General features: G+C 38.8%; 1 protein-coding gene across 2 annotated transcripts in view; it reads right to left on the bottom strand.

The window, feature by feature from the left end:
• LOC133455366 (poly [ADP-ribose] polymerase tankyrase-1-like) overlaps positions 1-18,420 on the bottom strand; it is a 108,567-nt gene that overhangs the window by 70,749 nt on the left and 19,398 nt on the right. For both annotated transcript variants that reach the window (XM_061734355.1, XM_061734356.1), the window contains exon 5: positions 16,693-16,788. In XM_061734355.1, the coding sequence (XP_061590339.1) occupies positions 16,693-16,788 (96 nt within the window). The remainder of the gene's footprint in view (positions 1-16,692; positions 16,789-18,420) is intronic.

Raw genomic sequence — 18,420 nt, 5'->3', positions numbered from 1 at the left:
AACAGAAGCTTTGTTCAGGATCACATACAAATCACCTAATGTTTGTTAGTTTGTTAACAGCTTGTTAACAGCAGTTAAAAGCATTTGAATTAAAATGACCTGGACCTCTCTCTCTCTCTTCCACTCTAGAAAAAGACTATGTTTTCATTACATGATCATACGCAGTCCGTGTCCAGTTACCTTTAGGTCCAATTAAATGTCTAAAAGTTAATGTTTCAGTGCCTTTTTTTGATTCCTAAGGTGTTATTTTGAGTTACGCCCCCTTCTCCAATGGTAAAAAGTATCCTGCCCAGTGCACTGGGAAACTAATTATTGTGCCCGAAAGCACCACAACATTTCAGCATTGATCCACTTCTCTACTGGTTAGAGATATATAATATGCCAAAGCGCAAGCTATTCTTTCACAAGGACAGTTTGAACGACAAAAGACAGGAAAAACTACAAAATTTGCAGTGGACAAAAAAAAAAGCAGATAAGAGTTGATCACACACACAACAAAACAGAATACTGTCAAGTTCTTCTCCTTCCTCAGCAGAACCTCAGACACACTGTCTAGCTTCTATGGCTCAACACAGTGTATCATCATAAATAATGAAAACATTATTGTAGCATTCAACTTTTGTTAAGTGAATTTTACTAAAATTAACTTAGATTCCAACTCCCAGACACGGTCTTTATATCTTAAAGTCACATTACATTATTTTGGTTCCACTTGATTTGTCGTAAAGATCGATTTCTCTGCAGGTCCTTTTATGCGGATGATTAATGTCCAAGAAGCACGACTGAAATGTGTTTATCACTGTGGAGTCCAACACTTGCTTCATTCACACACACACATGCTCGTGGTTGCTAGTATTTTCTTCAGAGTATTTGGCTCTTTCAAATCTTTATTTATTTGAGTTTGTTAACCAAATCCCGTCAGCCGGCCTACTCTTGCTCAGTGGCCAGCAGCAACTAAGTCTGTGTTGTGGAGCTGTGCAGCCATGTGGAAAACAAGCCAATCCCAGCTACAGGAAATTGGATGAGTGAAGCTTGGAAGTGCATCACATAGAACATATACATACCAAACAAACACATAATTCAATATTACTTTTCACAAGGGCTTGAATCAAAGCATTGGACTTGCCTTTTTTTTGGTTTTCTCAATATGTTTCACCGTTGACTTCAACAAACTTCAATTTTTGTCCCTTGCAAGTTATACTTTCACTTTTTTCTTTTAAGTTTTAAAGGTGGAAATTTTAAAATGTATATGTGTGTAAGAAAGAGACAACGTCTAAAGGGAAATAAGACTCAGGCAATAGTCAAAAAGCAGCGTCTCTCTGATAAGGGACTGAATGCTGCATATTTGGGTTTGTAGTCACAAAAATTCACTTTCACGCTTTCTCACTCAATCAAAAATGTGCACAGAAGGTGCAAGGCTGGCTTTGCTCCTGCTCTGCTTGCATTAGCAGAACCAAGCCCTCAGAGCAGCTACAGCAGCTCATTGTCTGCATGATTAGGTTGCTAGCAAACATGTCGATCTGCACTCCCCTCTCTTCCATTCCTTTGCATGCTCTGAAAGTAGCGTCAATTCATCTCTCTGTTCATCTGTCACCCAAGAGAGTAAGCATCTTCATCTTTTTCCTTCCTGCCATCCCTCTTTCTGTCACTCTGCATTTGTTTGCTCCTTCCACAGCACTCTACTTACCCTCTCTCTTCCTGTTCCACTCATTCATTGACAGTCTATCCATCTCTTACTCCACCTCCTCAAATATTGTGCAGACCCAATTTTTGTGCTTTGTTAGAGCCGCCTGCCCACTACTGACATTTCCTCAAAGCAACAATTTCTTTTTCATGTTATTTACAACAGCGAACTGTTGCTGGAACCGTGTCCTCAACTCCCAGCACGCCAAGAAGACAGCCTTAATGGAGATGTGACAACACATCTTCTATAAAGTTGAACTATAACTCTTTTCTTCCTTTCTTTTTTTGCTCAATTCACAAAGCAACTCTTGGAGCTTCTATGAAGTGCAGGGTGGACACAAGCCCTAATGGATTTCAAGGGATGAAAACCTGTCTAGCAGCGGAAAAAATTAAATTAGCAGCAGTTCCAGCTGTGACAAGATGACAAGGATACTATGCAAAAATGAATGAAAGCCTTTTCATTCTCAGCATATTCATTTTTTTTTCTGTCTCTGTTATCAGCACATATCAGCAGTTTCTTATTCGACAGAAGCCTGATGTCTATAACCCATTGCAAAGGATGAAAAGATATCTGTGCAGAGATGACAGGGTGGATTTTTGACAAATAAAAAAAAAAGACAAAGTGGCTTAATTATTAATTTCTGTCTAAGGTTATTTAAGTAATTCAGTGTGTCTTCCTGGCAGAGTGTGATACACTGCTGCATATCTACACATCAATGAAAAGCTGTATGAAAAATAATGATCCTTTTCAGACAGATGCAATGCTTAAAGTAATCTTGTAAAATGCTGGTTTGATTTTCCACATCCAGAAAGCCACTGCAGACCCACAACATTGCATCACTTCAAACATATCCCATAATTCAAGCCTTCCTCTGGAGAGATCACACGGATTGTCTAGCGTTTCCTCTGCCAAACCGATATCTTAATATTAACAATCAAGTTCATAAAAGCTCTTCTAAACAGCTTTGGTGTTTGTGAGAGCTGTCTTCAAGCCAACTTGCATCTCCAAGCACTTGGCAATATTTATAAATGCCAGAGAAAATAGGATTTTTAAAATCAGTTCTGACCAATAGAGTCTATAGAGTAAACACTGAGAAGTTAGGTAATTTAAATAAGTTTAATTCTTTGTGTAATTTATTCAGGAACCCAATCAGCATCTAATGATCAAGATCATACTGCAATATGTCGCCATTGTGGAGCCACTGGAATACTGCTTTAGTTAAAGTAATGGGAGTAATCAGGAACAGATCATGTAGAAAAGTACAATATTTATAGCGCATTGATCATTTTTCATAAAGCAGCAATTTAGATATGGTGGTCTTTCATTCTGACTCCCTCTTTATATCAATTTGATCACTTTTATTTTTTATTTATCAGAAGAAGAAAAAAATTTCAGGAAAGTTTGCCAAAGACTATAGTCATATTGGCATTAGGCATCATTACAATTGTATCAATAGGATTATTGACACAGAAACATCATGACCAGATTCTCATTCAGTCATTCACTCCATTATTATTATTATTATTATTATTATTATTATTATTATTATTATTATTATTATTATTATTATAACACTTGACAAAAACCTTGTGAACCGACCCACTGAAGTTCCGCAAAATGTTTATACATCTTTAAACTTGTAATAAACTTTCAGACATGAAACCTGTTCATTTAACACATTTCTGCAGCACAGCAGTGACCGTTCAGACAGACATTTAATTATCATTAAATGAATGTGAACGTACAATCAGAATCATTTGTGCTAAATGGGATATTATGAAATATTGTGACTGACTGCTCCTGTCATCTTTCACCTTATTCCTACTTCTCTATGCAGCCTGAGCTAGAGGAAGCCGAGGAAAACTGGAATCAGGAGCCAGTTGGCAAATCCTGACTTGAATGCATATATCAAAATACGTCCAACTCCTTCACCCACTGTTATTCTGCTCCTGAATCAACACAGACAGCGACACAATATCTCTCCTCTGGTGATAAGAAGTGTCATCGCCAGCAGCAGTCAACAGTATTGACTGACTGGCCGACTCCTGTGGTGGAAGTCCCCAATGGGCAGCCCTTCCTAATGGCCTGTTGTCCCAAAGTTGTCCCATAGGAAACTCTCTCGTCCACTACTATTAGTCACTGTGCTGCTCACGACCCATTTCACTTACCTGCTCATAGAAGCTTATCACATTATGTACGCTCCTGACGATATTTGAAAACCTCATTATGTTCGGTTTGTCATATTCTGCTGCAGCTTCAGGCATTATTGTTCCAAGAGTACAAACATGCAGAACATTTCTGGAGCACAAAAACAGCCTTGCTAAAGAAACCAAGTAAAGTGCAAAAACATATAACAAGCACAATGTCCCTACAGGTAAAAATATTCATTGTAAACAACACAATCCGCTATATATGTTTGTTAAGTTGTCAAAATGTGTTCAAACATGGGTCAATGATATAGCGATAAGAAGTTTATTTGCATGTTCCTGCTGGTCATCAATGTATCGTAGCCAGGAGGCTATGGTACTACGGTTGACAGTACTTGTAGTAGCTTCTCTATAGCAGTAGTAGTAGTCTCTATAATTTCACAATGTTGTATTTCTAAGCATTTCATCAATAACTTTCCAAAAAACATTTGCATTATGGTGCATTCAGGTTAAATATGGGAACGTCTGCCTACACTTCAGACAGCTTGGTCACAACTGGAGAGCAAAAGGTAAACACAACTCTAATTTAAAAGTAATTCTCTGACATTGGTAGCTTTTTCATCCTTAGAGGGCAGTTGCAATGAATACATGTTTCATTATTGGTTATTACATTACATGTTGAATATATGTAGAGCTTCTTGGCACTTTGTCCCTGACCAGTCTAGGACCAGTTCTTAAACACCACCATTAACTCCTTTTCATAATTAAATGAGAGAAGCTTGGGACGTTGCTCACTTGTCTGCCATCATAAATTGCCTTCGTGGCGCTCACTGAGGAACGCAGACTGTTCTTCTGTTTGTATATGTTTGTTGACTGTCTTTCTTCAACATCAAAGAGAAGTTTGTCCTCATCGGAAGTCTATTCCCTCGGGTCGAATCAACTTTAGGCAGTGAAAAGCTGAAGTTGTGTTTTGTCTCGATTGATTTAGAACATGCGTATCAAGATGTTCCAGCTTTGATGCGACAACCAAGTCAGCTGGCATTTCTTTCAGCTTGAATGAGTAAGTTTAGCATGAAAAACATCAAAAACTGAGGTCCACAATCTCCACAGTATTTCCATTCACTGAACACTTGAGATCGTACTAATGCCACCGAGAGAACGCCTGCTATAAAATTCTAAATAGTGATGGAGACAAGAACAACCATGTCACAGCATCAGATCATACGCATTAACGTTACTGTGATACTTTTAAGTCTTACTTCGTAAGTTGTTTATCATTTTAGTTTAAACACGCATTAAATTTAAAAAAAGCCAATAATTAATAATTGCATAATAATCTACAGAGTGGAAAACATGTTGCAACTCACACTAAAACTATAGATCTTTGCTTATTCGTGTGTGCGGCGTGCGTGCGTCAATGTGTTGACTAAGGTTCAGCTTGGAGAATTGATCTTACTGAGGGTCAGAATCAGCTACTCTGTGAATACCAATTGGAGGTAATTAACACCATCTAATGGACTCTCTCTGCTCATTTTTCGCCCCATGTTTAATTCTTTCCCATGTATCTTTACAACTTTTTTATTTACGCAGCTATAATGAATGTCAATATGAATAATAATCTCTGAAAATCCCAGTCCTATTTTACAAGCCAAGTATGTTATCAATAAATTCATCACAAAATTTCCTCGCTCACCATCACAAGGAACACTGCTAGGTTCTGAGCTACACATAATGATTGAAATTAGTTTTTTTTTGCCAATTCACATCTTACATCAGATTAAGGGGATCCAAATAGTTCACTTGGTTGAGCAGGCGCCCTGAATACAATGGAAAAAGGAAAGAGTGTGGGGGGAAGATATAGGGAAGATGACCAACCGACACCCGGCATGAGTACAAGCAGCTGATTTCTTAACTAAGCTTCTTAGCGTGACAGTGATTGATAAGGAAGACATGATGGCTAGCCATTGGCTAAGCACACTATTAAACAAAAAGCTTTGCCCCGTAATATAAATAAATGTATTGCTTTATATTAATTCATCTGAAGTGGTATTTCAGTCTTATTGGGTGTGAAATCTAGTAATGGAGAATAAAACTGTTTTTTGAATCAGTAATTAATTATGTTTATTTCTGATGCAATGTTGCAGAATTTACTATAGAATTATATGTGAATGTTCTATAAATCAAAAATATTTTATAAATTCACCTAATGTAGTACAAAATGATAATATACAGTGGCCAACATTTGAAGTGGATAAAAAACACACGTTATGAAAGAATTTTGAACAATATCCATTCTTGTCTTAGGAAAACTTTGATTCATTGTTTTGATCTACTTCAGTTGTTAATGGCTGTATATATAAAACCACACAGCTGGAAATGCTTCTGAGAAGGTTCATCGACACTGAAGAGAAGCTACAGTTTAAAAACATCAGTATTGGCAGGTCATACTCACTGAAAAATCGGTAATCAGAATCAGTCAAGATAATTGTAACCAATGCATCGGTAAATAAAACAGATAAAAGCAACAAATAAGAGGAAAATCCAAATTTACATTACTAAGTGGGAATGTTTTTAAAGACATGACTCGCCAAGCTTGCTTAAACATCACAAACGAATATCTAGTTCTGCTCAATCAATATTCTGGAGGAGTCAGTGGAGATGTTATTGGTGAGTGAGAGGCCATCAAAGAGCTGTAGCCAAGACGAGTGAAAAGGATGGGGTGAGGGGAATCAGGGAGAGGAATTCAACCTACATCAAACATTGTGAAGAGGAAGGCAAAGACAGTATGATCCGAGCAAATGTGGTTAACTTTGGCATGAACACCTGTGTCTCTGATGTTTTCCTACATGCAGAAACAAGACTGAGAAAGGAAAGGCTTGGAGGGAAAAAAAAACAAACTCTGGCAAAACAAGTGGGTTTTCAGGTGCTACTGTGTAACATTAATGAAGAGAAACAGACTTAACTACAACCTTTTTATTTGACAGTACTGGGTAAAAGCTAGAAAGACTAGAATACACAACACTAAATATTGAGTAAGCTACACAGTAAAAACTCAAGAGTTTACTCACAGATTAATGGATTATGAAATGAAATTATTGATTAGTTATAGCCAAAATATTTTATCTGTATATGTGAGTTCAGTGAGTCTAATGTAAACTACACAACTTTAAAGTTTAATTTCAAAAGATGAAATGATGCATCTGCTACAAGTTCAACTTAGGCACCAGTCAATTCTACCATTATCTAGCTCAGCTCTTAAAGCGACACTACGTAACTTTTCCAGCTTAATCTAATATTTCATCATCATCATTGTGATGGTACATCAACTTCCAACAGGTTTAATGAACCTCTGTCATGGTCTGAGGGGTCTGTATCGCCTTCACTGGCACTATGTAACTTTGAGGTGCATGGTAGGAACCCTGCCACACTAAAAAACTACAAATCGTTACGACTTTGACTGCTTTACGGCATACGTCACTTCCCCCTCCTTCCTGATTCGCAGTCGAGACGAAAATGGGCGGGGCTTGGAGCTCAGAGCTCCTCAGAACCTGTTGCTGCGTTATGGCTGCAGCAGCTCCACACAACAGACGTGGGGAAAAGATCCTAATGGTTTAACTTTTCACCGGTTTCCTGCTCGGAGGCAGAACCACGCAGGCCAAGTATCTGATATAACAAAGTAAAAGAGTGAAAGAGTCGTCGGCTCGCTTTGGATCGCGGCTGTAACGACCAAACACCTTCCACACAGTAAAGCCTGAATTATGGTTCTGCGTTAAATCGACGCAGACCTACGGCGTAGGGTACGTGGCGACGCGCAACGTACGGTGCGTGTCGCCGCGTACCCTACGCCGTAGGCTCTGCGTCGATTTAACGCAGAACCATAAACAGCCTTAAACCACAAACACTCACACAGACCGGGTCGGATCAAAACTCGGGTTTTATTCCCCACTTCTCCAGCTAAACGCAGTTGCTGGCCAGCTCTCTGCGGTGCAATTAACCCCAATCTTCAGATAAAACTAGTTTGTTGAGGAAAAAATATTAACTCTTATTTGTAGCTGCAGAGGAAAAAAATAATCTCACGAGGAAAACAAAAACTGCTCACGCCTCGGAGCCTATTCAGCATAATATAGCAGTCAAAAAAAAAGAAAAGAGAAGTAAGAGGGATACAAAACATGTACTGTATGTTGTACTATTATACTAATTTATTGAAACACATGGCTCTTCAGTAGGGATTAATTATTATTATTATAATTAATAATAATTAATAATCATTATTTTCTCCATATACCGCTCCCTGGCTTCCTTGTTTAAGGTATCCCGGTAAATTCCAGTTCCTTTCCAGCAGTTTAACATCTTTTTTTTTGCGTTCTGTCTGTTCACTTGGTGAAACAGAAAAGCGTCCCGTGTTCTCTCATCAAAACAAATGCACGCAACGGGACAGGAGTTTTCCGGCAGTACGTGCTGGTGCTCATGGGAAACGTAGTGTTCTTTCTGGTAAAACACCACCACTTTTGTCCAAAAGATGCCGCCAAACTCAGAAAAGCTGAAAGTTACGTTGTGCTGCTTTAAATGGCAGTATCTATAAAACTATTTTCCGTTAAAAAAAGGATAATTCATACAGTTTATAAACCAGTTGAAACAAAACACACATAAACCTGTGTGAGGTCAAAATGTAATAAAAATCCTCAGAAGACAAATCTTTTGGCATGACTTTTGGTTATGAAAATTGGCCTATTTGGTAGACATTTAGCCCATTAGCTATCTTGAAGACCAGTTTTTAAAGTTCCGACTGTGGTATTCCTTAATGAATGCAAGTTCCATTACTGTGTGGGGTTAGCTAAGGATTATGCAGCTCTAACATCTCAGCTGTGTGCCCGCCACACTGGGATTTGAAGCACATGTTCCTGTCAGAGAGGATGAAACAGTGAGAAATTTCAAGTGAAGCACAGAAAGGGAATAACTGATACATTTCAAAGCGAGTGGGGGCAAGAGGACAAAACCTATTGAGGAGATGTAAAACAGAAGGAGAAAGAATGGCGTGGCCAATCTAAGGATGAGGAGCAGCTGGAGCACGTTGTACTTGCAAGCTCATTAAACAGCACGTTAATTGATGAGTGAAAAAAAAAAGTCTGCGATGGGGTGATAACAGAAAACGAGACAGTCTTCAAGGGCAGACGCAACTTGATGAAAGTTTCTTAATCACTGCTTACTGGCCATGAAGAAGAAAAAAAGATAAGTCACTAGCAACAGGAAAGACGGATGTAAAGAAAAAAATCTCCAGGTGATCCAAAGTTGGCTCCCTTGAGACTTGTCACATCACTAGAGTGTGTGTTATTTTCCCCATTACTTATCATCAATCTGCCAAGATGACATTTTGGGCTGTTAATGCGAGTGTGTTGGTTGCTGAACTTTGGAGGATTGATGACTGACTGCAGAAACAAGCTACCAATCACAGCAGACTCCTTTCAGCTTTCTGATGCAATCTTGCAAATTTTGGAGAATTAACAGGGTGTTTCGTTTACGAAACAGACATCTGAGTGGCACAATTCTCATCAAGCTTTCCAAAAAAAGGCTACAATTTCTTTATTGTGACACTTGGAGTAGGAGTGACTCACCTCTTCTGAAAGTCCTGACAGTACACTCATTTCCACATTGTCTTTTCAAGGCCGACAGATGGACCTTTGGTGCACATCAACAATGTTGTTTGCACATACAGAAGTGGAATGTAGCGTTGAAGCTGATGCATTATTATTATCATTATTATTATTATTATTATTAGTATCATTATTATTATCATTATTATTATTAGTAGTAGTAGTAGTATCATTATTATTATTATTATTATTAGTATCATTATTATTATTATTATTATTAGTATCATTATTAGTATCATTATTATTATTATTATTATTATTATTATTATTAGTATCATTATTATTATTATTATTATTATTATTATTATTATTATTATTATTATTATTATTATGACTGTCCGAGGTCACATTTTCATGGTTGTGAAAGAAAGACACTGGATGCTGGAACACGCAGTTCTAACAAGTGATCTAAAGCAGGTGAGATTAAAACAAAGATTGGATTTGATGGCATGGAAACGTTTTTCAAAGCTGCAGTCAAACAAACATGAATCGGTTGGAAAGACAGTTTAAATAATTAGCTAATGTTTCTGAAAGAAGCTGTTGGGGTGAGAGGGGAGGGGTTCACACATAATGTGCTTATGTAACATTTCCATGGTCATTTGTGCAACAGTAGAAACATTTTGTGCAAATGCTGACTGACATTTGAAATGCCCAGAGAAGAAATATTAAATCTTCCTCTGTCAAAAGAAAACTGGAACTGTAAGCAATATAATTTGAACTTGCATAACTTTCCCTTTTTTTCTCTTTTGATTATGACTTGTTGCCCAGAGATATAAATGTTATTAAAATTAACTTATTTTTTTTACAAAGGACAAAAAAGTGTCTGATAAAATTTGTCTTTTTAGTATTCAGCATTGTCTCGTGGCATTCATTTTGGCAATTAATAATGCTGTATTAGTGGCATATTAATGTTCTCCTCTCATAATCATGGATGATAACACTTGGGTCCACAGTATTCACAGCCCATTCACACGGACAGGTCGTTCCACCTCAGTATCACTTTTGTTCCCCCCCACTGTGCTGTGTGGATAGCACCAAAAGGTGGAATGGCGTCTAATTTTGTTCTGCTCTGTACCATCAGGGGAGGTGGTAACAGGGCACTAATGGGGATGAAATGTGGGCTGTGTACATTTACACTAGGGGAAAGGCATAACAGGCCACCAGGATGGCTATGAACTCTATGCAGAGGATACAGTCAGTTCATCCACAAGTATGGTGAGACCTGACTGTCTTTAACTGCAGGAGCGTGTTTTATTCAGCATTGATCGACTAAAAAGAAAGTCAGTGACCAAAGACACTTAAAGACTTGTTGCTGACTGTGGACGGCAAAGATGATGAAAAGGACGACCTTAAAAGTCAATATTGCTTTGGGAAAGCATTAGTTAAGGAATATTGTGTATTTGTGCACTGCGAATGCAGAGCTGTGGAGTCATGGCAGAATGAAGAAGGAATCTCCAGCTACAAGAGTGAGTACAGCTTTCTTTTTTTCTTCGTGTTTACTAACTGGGACATCATCCATCGAGGTTCAGAAACTGACAGCAACAACTTTCAGGCAAAAAGAGACAATTTTGATCAATATTGCCTGTCTGCAAGACAGCTGTCAGCTACTGTCATGGATTCCATTCAACTGGAAGCTTTTAAAGATTATAAACTTACTTTATTTAATTTATTTTTTGGTGTTTGTGTAGTGTGGTGTGTCTGGATGAGTGTATGATGTTTTAGGTTATGTTGGGTGTAACCCCTCGATTTGTGCAGGAGCTGAAACAGAGGAAGATGTAGGGACACATACAGCAGTGATGTTGACCTCCATCCCGACTTCAGCAACAACTCGTGATCCAACCAAAACTTTGGGTTGAATCACTGATGGTACTGGTGTGTTGGGTCAGTGTCAAGCAGCAGACCTCCCCAAGTTCACTAGATTTGCTCTCCGGCCCATCAGGGACCACCTAGCCATCAACCCTGAAGGATACAGCGTCGTACCACTCATCAGGAAGGAAGACTTTGAGCCTTTTCTTTCGCTGCTGTTATTTTGTTTTAGCATTGATCATCACATCCTTCTTTGACCATTGTAGCCAAACAGGACGCTGGTAGTCAAAGACTCATCCTCCTTTAACTTCGCTGCTCAACAATTTAAAAGGAATTCGTTGTGAAATATTTTCTCCATCAACCTCCGTGCATAATTGCTTAAATGGCCTACTCAGGAGTCACAGTCTCATTCATGTTCTGATAGAGCACGGTGCCTCAGGTTTGTTCTAAAAACAACTTTACCTAATCAAAACACTGCAAATCTGACCAAACTTGACCAGTGATAAAGGACATGAGCTGACTTCCAAACAAACCAGCTTTGCTCCAGCATCTAAAATAAACATCCATTTAGTGATGAGTTTATCTCATAGCTAATCTGTTCATGTCCTCTTTTATAACCTTATGTGCATGCATATAATTAATGTACTACTTTTACATTAAAAATTCTGCAATAACGTCATTAAGCATGAAGAGTTTTATTGTCACCTTTTTGTTTATTTCTGCACACCTTCTTCTGAAAGGTAATGCAAGGAAATATGGATTAGCCCGATATAAAATACTAACACACCAAACAAAAATGTGATGTGTGACCGTAGTGCTGTATTTCTACAAACAAAGCAGCAAAGCACATCACTGTAGCTTACATCATCAAATGCTCTATGTGAGAAGTGCAGTTGTGCTTTTGAGTCTGCACCTCTTGTGTGATGTGAATAGTAGTCACGTCAGATACTTGCGACAGACTGAAGCATCTACAAAAGTCCCTGGTTATGTAGTGAAAAAAGTGCTTCGGGTAAACCCAGCCCTCTGGTGTTCATCCAGATTAGAAAAACAAACCACATAATGAGTTCCACAAAACACTACATCCCATATAGCTGCTCTTAATTGTGCCATCAGAATGAGGGGAATTTGAGGCCGCAGTTGGAAGAAAAGACCAACAAACCAACAAAAAAAATAAGTTTTGTTGTATTTCTATTTTGCATCTCCAGCTAACACCGAGCAGAGTTTATCACTTTTCAGAGCAGCCTGTTGGATGTGGCGGAGCGGTATAGCTAATTTATAGTTCAATATAATCTTTCATCACCACACACTGATGCTGAAAGCTGTGCTGGCCTGTGGCAGAGAGGGAACAGAGCCTCTAAATCGTAGATAGAACATATGGGAGAAGGAAAAAGCTCATGCAGTGCGTCATTGTAAAAAAGAATAGAGATGCAACAAATAAAAACATAAAGACATAGACTATTTTTTTATTTTTGACCACAAACAGAATCTGAAAGGTCTGGCTTAACCTTTCTGCAGCCCATCACAAACTCTGACACTTTATTCAATAATGTAATAGTCTGCCAGAGCATTGTATTAAATGCATCACTTCCTAAATGAATTACGATGTATTAATTCCTTCACTTTGGCTCAATGTGTTGTTGGGAGATAGCTTAGCTAATTAGTGTCCATCATTAATAAATAGGTGGCAAATTAAAGGAAAACCTCAATACATTAAAAGAGAAGAGAAGCAACAACTGCCGATGTTCCTGTACAATTGAGATTATTTTTCTTCTGATCATGCTTTGTGGTACATATAAAAATATAAAAACAGACCCTGCAGATCCTACTTTTGCTTAAAGAAAGCAAGAGGAAGCTATTCAAGTGGCTCTAAAAGGAGGTTTCATCGTTTTATTCACAGGACTGTCAGACTGTAGCAATCTTAATTTTTTTTAAATCATTTTAAATCGGAGCTTTTGTCAATGACTCCTTTCTTTTCTAACAAAAAAAAACAACTGGGGCAATAACTAATTATGAACTAATTAAGGGGGAAAAAACAATTACAAAATGTATTTACACTTTCACTAAGAATTAAAAGCAAAACAAATATATTTGGCAGAGATGAGATCCAATTGGAGCCAATTTATCTGTGCGGAAAAGAGGGATGAGATGAGAAGAGGTCCAGTCAGAACCAACTCGACTTTGGGTTAAAGAGGCCACGTGTAAATGTTTGATCTACCCACAGCTCACATGCACATGAATGAAAGTACAGATTGAAGTTTTAATGTTAATGTTTAATGTTAAAAACAACAAGATGGTTATAAGTGTCTTTTATGCTTAACTGTAAGAATTTAAAAAATAACAGTTATGTAGAGGTTTTGCTAAGGACTAAAACTAGAACATGTTGAAGCTCCACAAACAACAAAAAACAGCAGATGAGAGTGTGAAAAACACCCTTGTGGCAAATATGTCATTTGTTTTAAACAATACACATCTTATTCTGTTGCCCACATGAGAAATTGATATAATAATAATCCAATAATCCTGAGGCCACCCATTAAACTGTTATGCCTGAAAGCCTCTAAAGACACCTCAAGTGGCTGATATTTTTACCATTTGGATATGCTAGGGTCAACGAGAGTTAATAACAGCACACTCTCCATGATCCTGTGACTTGTGTGTTTTATGGATAATGTCCATGCAGGACTTGATCAAACGATTCTCACCACATTTAGCACAGGGAGCAATATTATAGTTGAACTACTGTGCTAAAACCCTTTATTACAAAGATAAGTGCACATTTGAGAGTTCTGTGGTGTAAAGTGATCTGAAACAATGTGGGAGAGTCTGATCTGCTACGATGAGTCATCTGTTGCTATATTTTTGACAAGAGGGTGAGTGAATGTGTGGCGAATGTCCATAAAACAGATCCCTACATGGTCAATTTCCTGAAATCTACAGTGTCGCTCTAGAATTGTTTTAGCATATCTGGGTCCACTTAAGTTTTCTACGACAGCAGTGCTCCCATCCATGTGGTGTCACTGAGCATATTTCCAGCACGGCTTTATTTTTCATGGTCTCACCATATTTTCAATACTGTGCAGAAATCTGGGGCAACAATTACAAAACATCTCTACAGCCATTAACCATAATGCAAAAAAGAGCAATAAGAATAATCCACAATGCTGACTACAAGGAACACACAAACCCATTATTCCTGAAGTCCAAACTACTCAAATTTATGGATATTGTGGGCTATCAAACAGCGCAAATAATGTTCAAAGCAAAAAATGATCTGTTACCAACAAATATACAGAAATTATTTAGTATTCATGGGGGAAGATATGGTTTAAGGGGCAAAAGTAATTTTAATGTCACATTAATACGCACAAACAGGAAAGGTTTTTGTGTTTCAGTCAGCAGGGTGAGGCTATGGAACAAGTTTTCAATGGAATTAAAGCAATGTCCAAATATTAAACTGTTTAAAATAAAATACAAAGATATTATTTTTCAGAGGTACAGGGATGAGCAAAATGCTTGGGTGCAATGATACAGTGTTTATTTTGTATTTATCTATTTTTAACCTTATTTTCTTACACTAGTCAGTAGCTTATGTTGCTACAATGTTTTTATTGTCTTGTTTTGATTTTTTTTTTTTTTTTTTTTTTTTTTATTATGTTTGCATAATGTTATGTTCACATGTGTTAGCTAGTCATATTTAAGGAGAGGGGGTGAGAGTTTATAAGTTTTACTTCTTCTCACTCCCTTTCGAATATGTACTTTGTTATGTCTCATGTTAAGACGATTGTCTTATTTTCTTTCTTTTTTTTATATGATTCATATTCGAAATAAACACTACTACTACTACTACTACATGTGATACTGAAGTAACAAATAAGAAAACGCAGAAAACCCTCCTCAATTTTGCAAAATCTATATATATGTTTGGTTAACTTTACTTAGTCTGGGCCCAGATGCTTTACGTTACTGATCACATAACACCATATGCTCCGAAGCTTTGACAACAGCCAACGCTCCTCGATATGGAAGTAGCATCAAAACGGGGTCATTTTCCATCATTATCCATTCCTTTAGCGTGAACTGTTTTAATGATCCATCAAAGTCAAACATTTCTCTTCTCCTCTGGCTGGTGCTTGTAGTCAGCTGTGTTAGAAGGCCAAATGAGGTGAACTCCCTGAGATTTCCACCATTAAAAACAGATTAAATCCGCTGTTTTGGGATCATAGTTATCTGAAAAGCAGGATGTGTATAATCTGAAAAGCATGGTGTGTATATAACGTATGCCCGATATGTAGATGGCCCATTTCCTGAAAACGCTCATTTAACAGTATTTTGGGGTAAAAAAGAAAAAAAGAAAAAAAGGCAATACTGTTGGCATTGTATTTTCCATCCTGTTCTCCACTGTGAGCATGAGGTGTTTCGACTAAGCAAACAGATGCTCCTAATGACATGATGACATTTGTACAAGTGGCAATCATGGTGGAGAATGATTGACACTGAACTGATGCGAGTGGATGTGGATGGTTTCAAATACCTTTCATTTGTTGGATTCCATCACTATTTCACTGTGCTTTCCGTCCGTGTTTCATCAACGCTTTAGACGTTACAGAGTATTAGTTCAAGGTTTGGCTTTGAAACTTACAAGATAAAAATATAATTTTCTGTTTAAGTTTAGTTTAATGTATGAGCAATACGTTACATTGTTAAAACAGCTCCAACTCAAACCATTATAAACGTACGCAGTAGCGTTCAGTCATTCTTCACCAATACGATCTCATTTCTATTCAAACCACCAAGGACAATCATTTTTCACGTAACGACTTTTCCCCCACGTTTTCACACTCCCCCACCTCTCACTGAAGTATCTCCAGTTTTATCTCATTTTACCACCGATGCCGCACGAGAGGGATTAATGATGTAATTTGTTGTAAACAGAGAAATGGTGCTACAAAAACCGATACAGAGCCAGCATCAATAACAAACTGATAGTAAGAGATAGTGAAAGAAGTTTCTAGTTTTAAATTCTCTTTAGTAGGCACAACAAAGAAAAACAAGTACGGTAGTCTTTCAAACTTTTCTATCTGAGGAAAATAAAAGCAGGTCATAACTCAACATACAGCAACACCACAAAACAGTCTATGTAGAGATTGTATGAATGTGAAAGAAACCGATTTGCAGGGAGAAAAAAAAACACTTTCAACGCATTTACATTTCAATATACACAGATGTTTATGTGACAACAATGGAAATGTGCTGGAATAAAGGAAATACATAAATTTCCCATCATGGATTAAAGTACTTTTGAATTTGAATTCAATTTTAAACATGAAACACAGGATCATGGCAAAGTGTGAAACAAAGAAATAGCGGAGAGCCCTGTTATCCGTGAGTGCGTGTTCCCACTGACCTGTGAGCACAGCCTTGGCAGAGGGTTCAGCGAGGTCCACGGCTGACTTGCCGTCTGTGTTGCGGATGTTGGGGTCGGCTCCATGCTGCAGCAGCACTGTACAACAACAAGGCAGACAGAGACAGTAGCTGAGCTCCTGGACTGACATACAAACTCCTCGACACATGCCTCCTCCCAGGCCACTTCCTGCTCCTCCTGCTGCGACTGGCGACCCCCATCCTGCTCCGTAAACTGCCCTGCCCGAACCCCCTTCTCCTTTTTCTCCCCCTTGGTCCTCTGCTATCCCTCTTCCTCCAGTCGTTGTGTTCCCCGGTCCTCCGGGCAGCCTTTCTGCAAGTCCTGCTTCACAATTTCCTCCCGCTCTTCCTCCTCCTGCTGCTCCTCCTCTGTTGCTACTGCTGCTCCCTCGGCTGCCCCCGGCTGCCCCTGCCCCGCGAGCCAAGCCGCTGATGTAAACAGACATGCCACAACAAAAGCAGAGGAAGATACGCTTCAGCAGCACACTGCCGGAAAAACAGCGGACTTCATTTAACGGGAACGTGGACGGCCGCTGAACACATCCCACTTCCACTGGAGATGGAGTGAAGGCAGTGATTGAGCTAAGAAGATGAGTAAAAACAAGTGAGGGAGACAGAAGCGAGCGACTGTGAGCTAATCTCGGCAGCGGCAAGCAGATACGGCGACGAGGCTGAGCGAGTGGAGAGACTCTCGCCTCTCCACACTGACTGAGCGATGCAGCGGAGAGCAAGACGAGGGAGGAGAGGGGCGGAGGGGGAGGGATGCAAGAGGAGTGGGGAGTTGGAGAGGATAGAGGACGAAAAGAGAGGAGGAAAAGCGACACAGAGTAAGAGGATTGGGCTGGATCGAGAAGAGAAGAGAAGAGAAGAGAAGAGAAGAGAAGAGAAGAGAAGAGAAGAGAAGAGAAGAGAAGAGAAGAGAAGAGAAGAGAAGAGAAGAGAAGAGAAGAGAAGAGAAGAGAAGAGTCATGCGACTAGCAAACAAGTCTGAGCTGAATAACAAACTGTGCCTGGGCTTGGTTTTGTTGTAAATGAGCTCTTTTGAGGTCACTAATGTCAATTCTTTCACTGCCTTCCTCTTCACCTCACTTCCCATTATTGTGACTGCTGAAGAGCTCCGGCTGCACATGCCCTTTGCCTCCTGTGCACTTCACACTGACCTGCTCAAACCCACCGGTGAAGGGGAGATAATAACCAGCATATCATATGTGCATATACGTCTGCACATATTATTCCAGCTCTATCTCAAAATCAGACCTTCTTCACCCCCGAACCAAAGTGTGACACCCTCACCACATTGTACACACCTACACACACACACGCACACACACACACACACACACACACACACACACACACGCACTAGGGTTGGGCGGTATGGACTAAAAAATGTATCACGATAATTTCTGGCATTTATCCCGATAACGATAAAAATGACGATAAAAAAAAATACCATGTTTGTTACACAAAAACGTCATCAACGGGAATTTATCCTTTTTTCTTTCTTTCTTTCTTTCTTTCTTTCTTTCTTTCTTTCTTTCTTTCTTTCTTTCTTTCTTTCTTTCCTTCCTCCCTTCCTTCTTTTTTCCCTCCCTTCCTTCCATTTTCCCTTCCTTCCTTCCTTCCTTCTTTTTTCCCTTCCTTCCTTCCTTCCTTCCTTCTTCCCGTCCTTCCGTCTTTTTTCCCTCCCTTCCTTCCTTCCTTCCTTCCT

This window comes from Cololabis saira, chromosome 11 (assembly GCF_033807715.1).
Source record: "Cololabis saira isolate AMF1-May2022 chromosome 11, fColSai1.1, whole genome shotgun sequence".
NCBI lineage: Eukaryota > Metazoa > Chordata > Actinopteri > Beloniformes > Belonidae > Cololabis > Cololabis saira.
The sequence above is the reverse complement of the archived record's forward strand: the minus strand, read 5'-3'. Positions and strand labels throughout refer to the sequence as shown.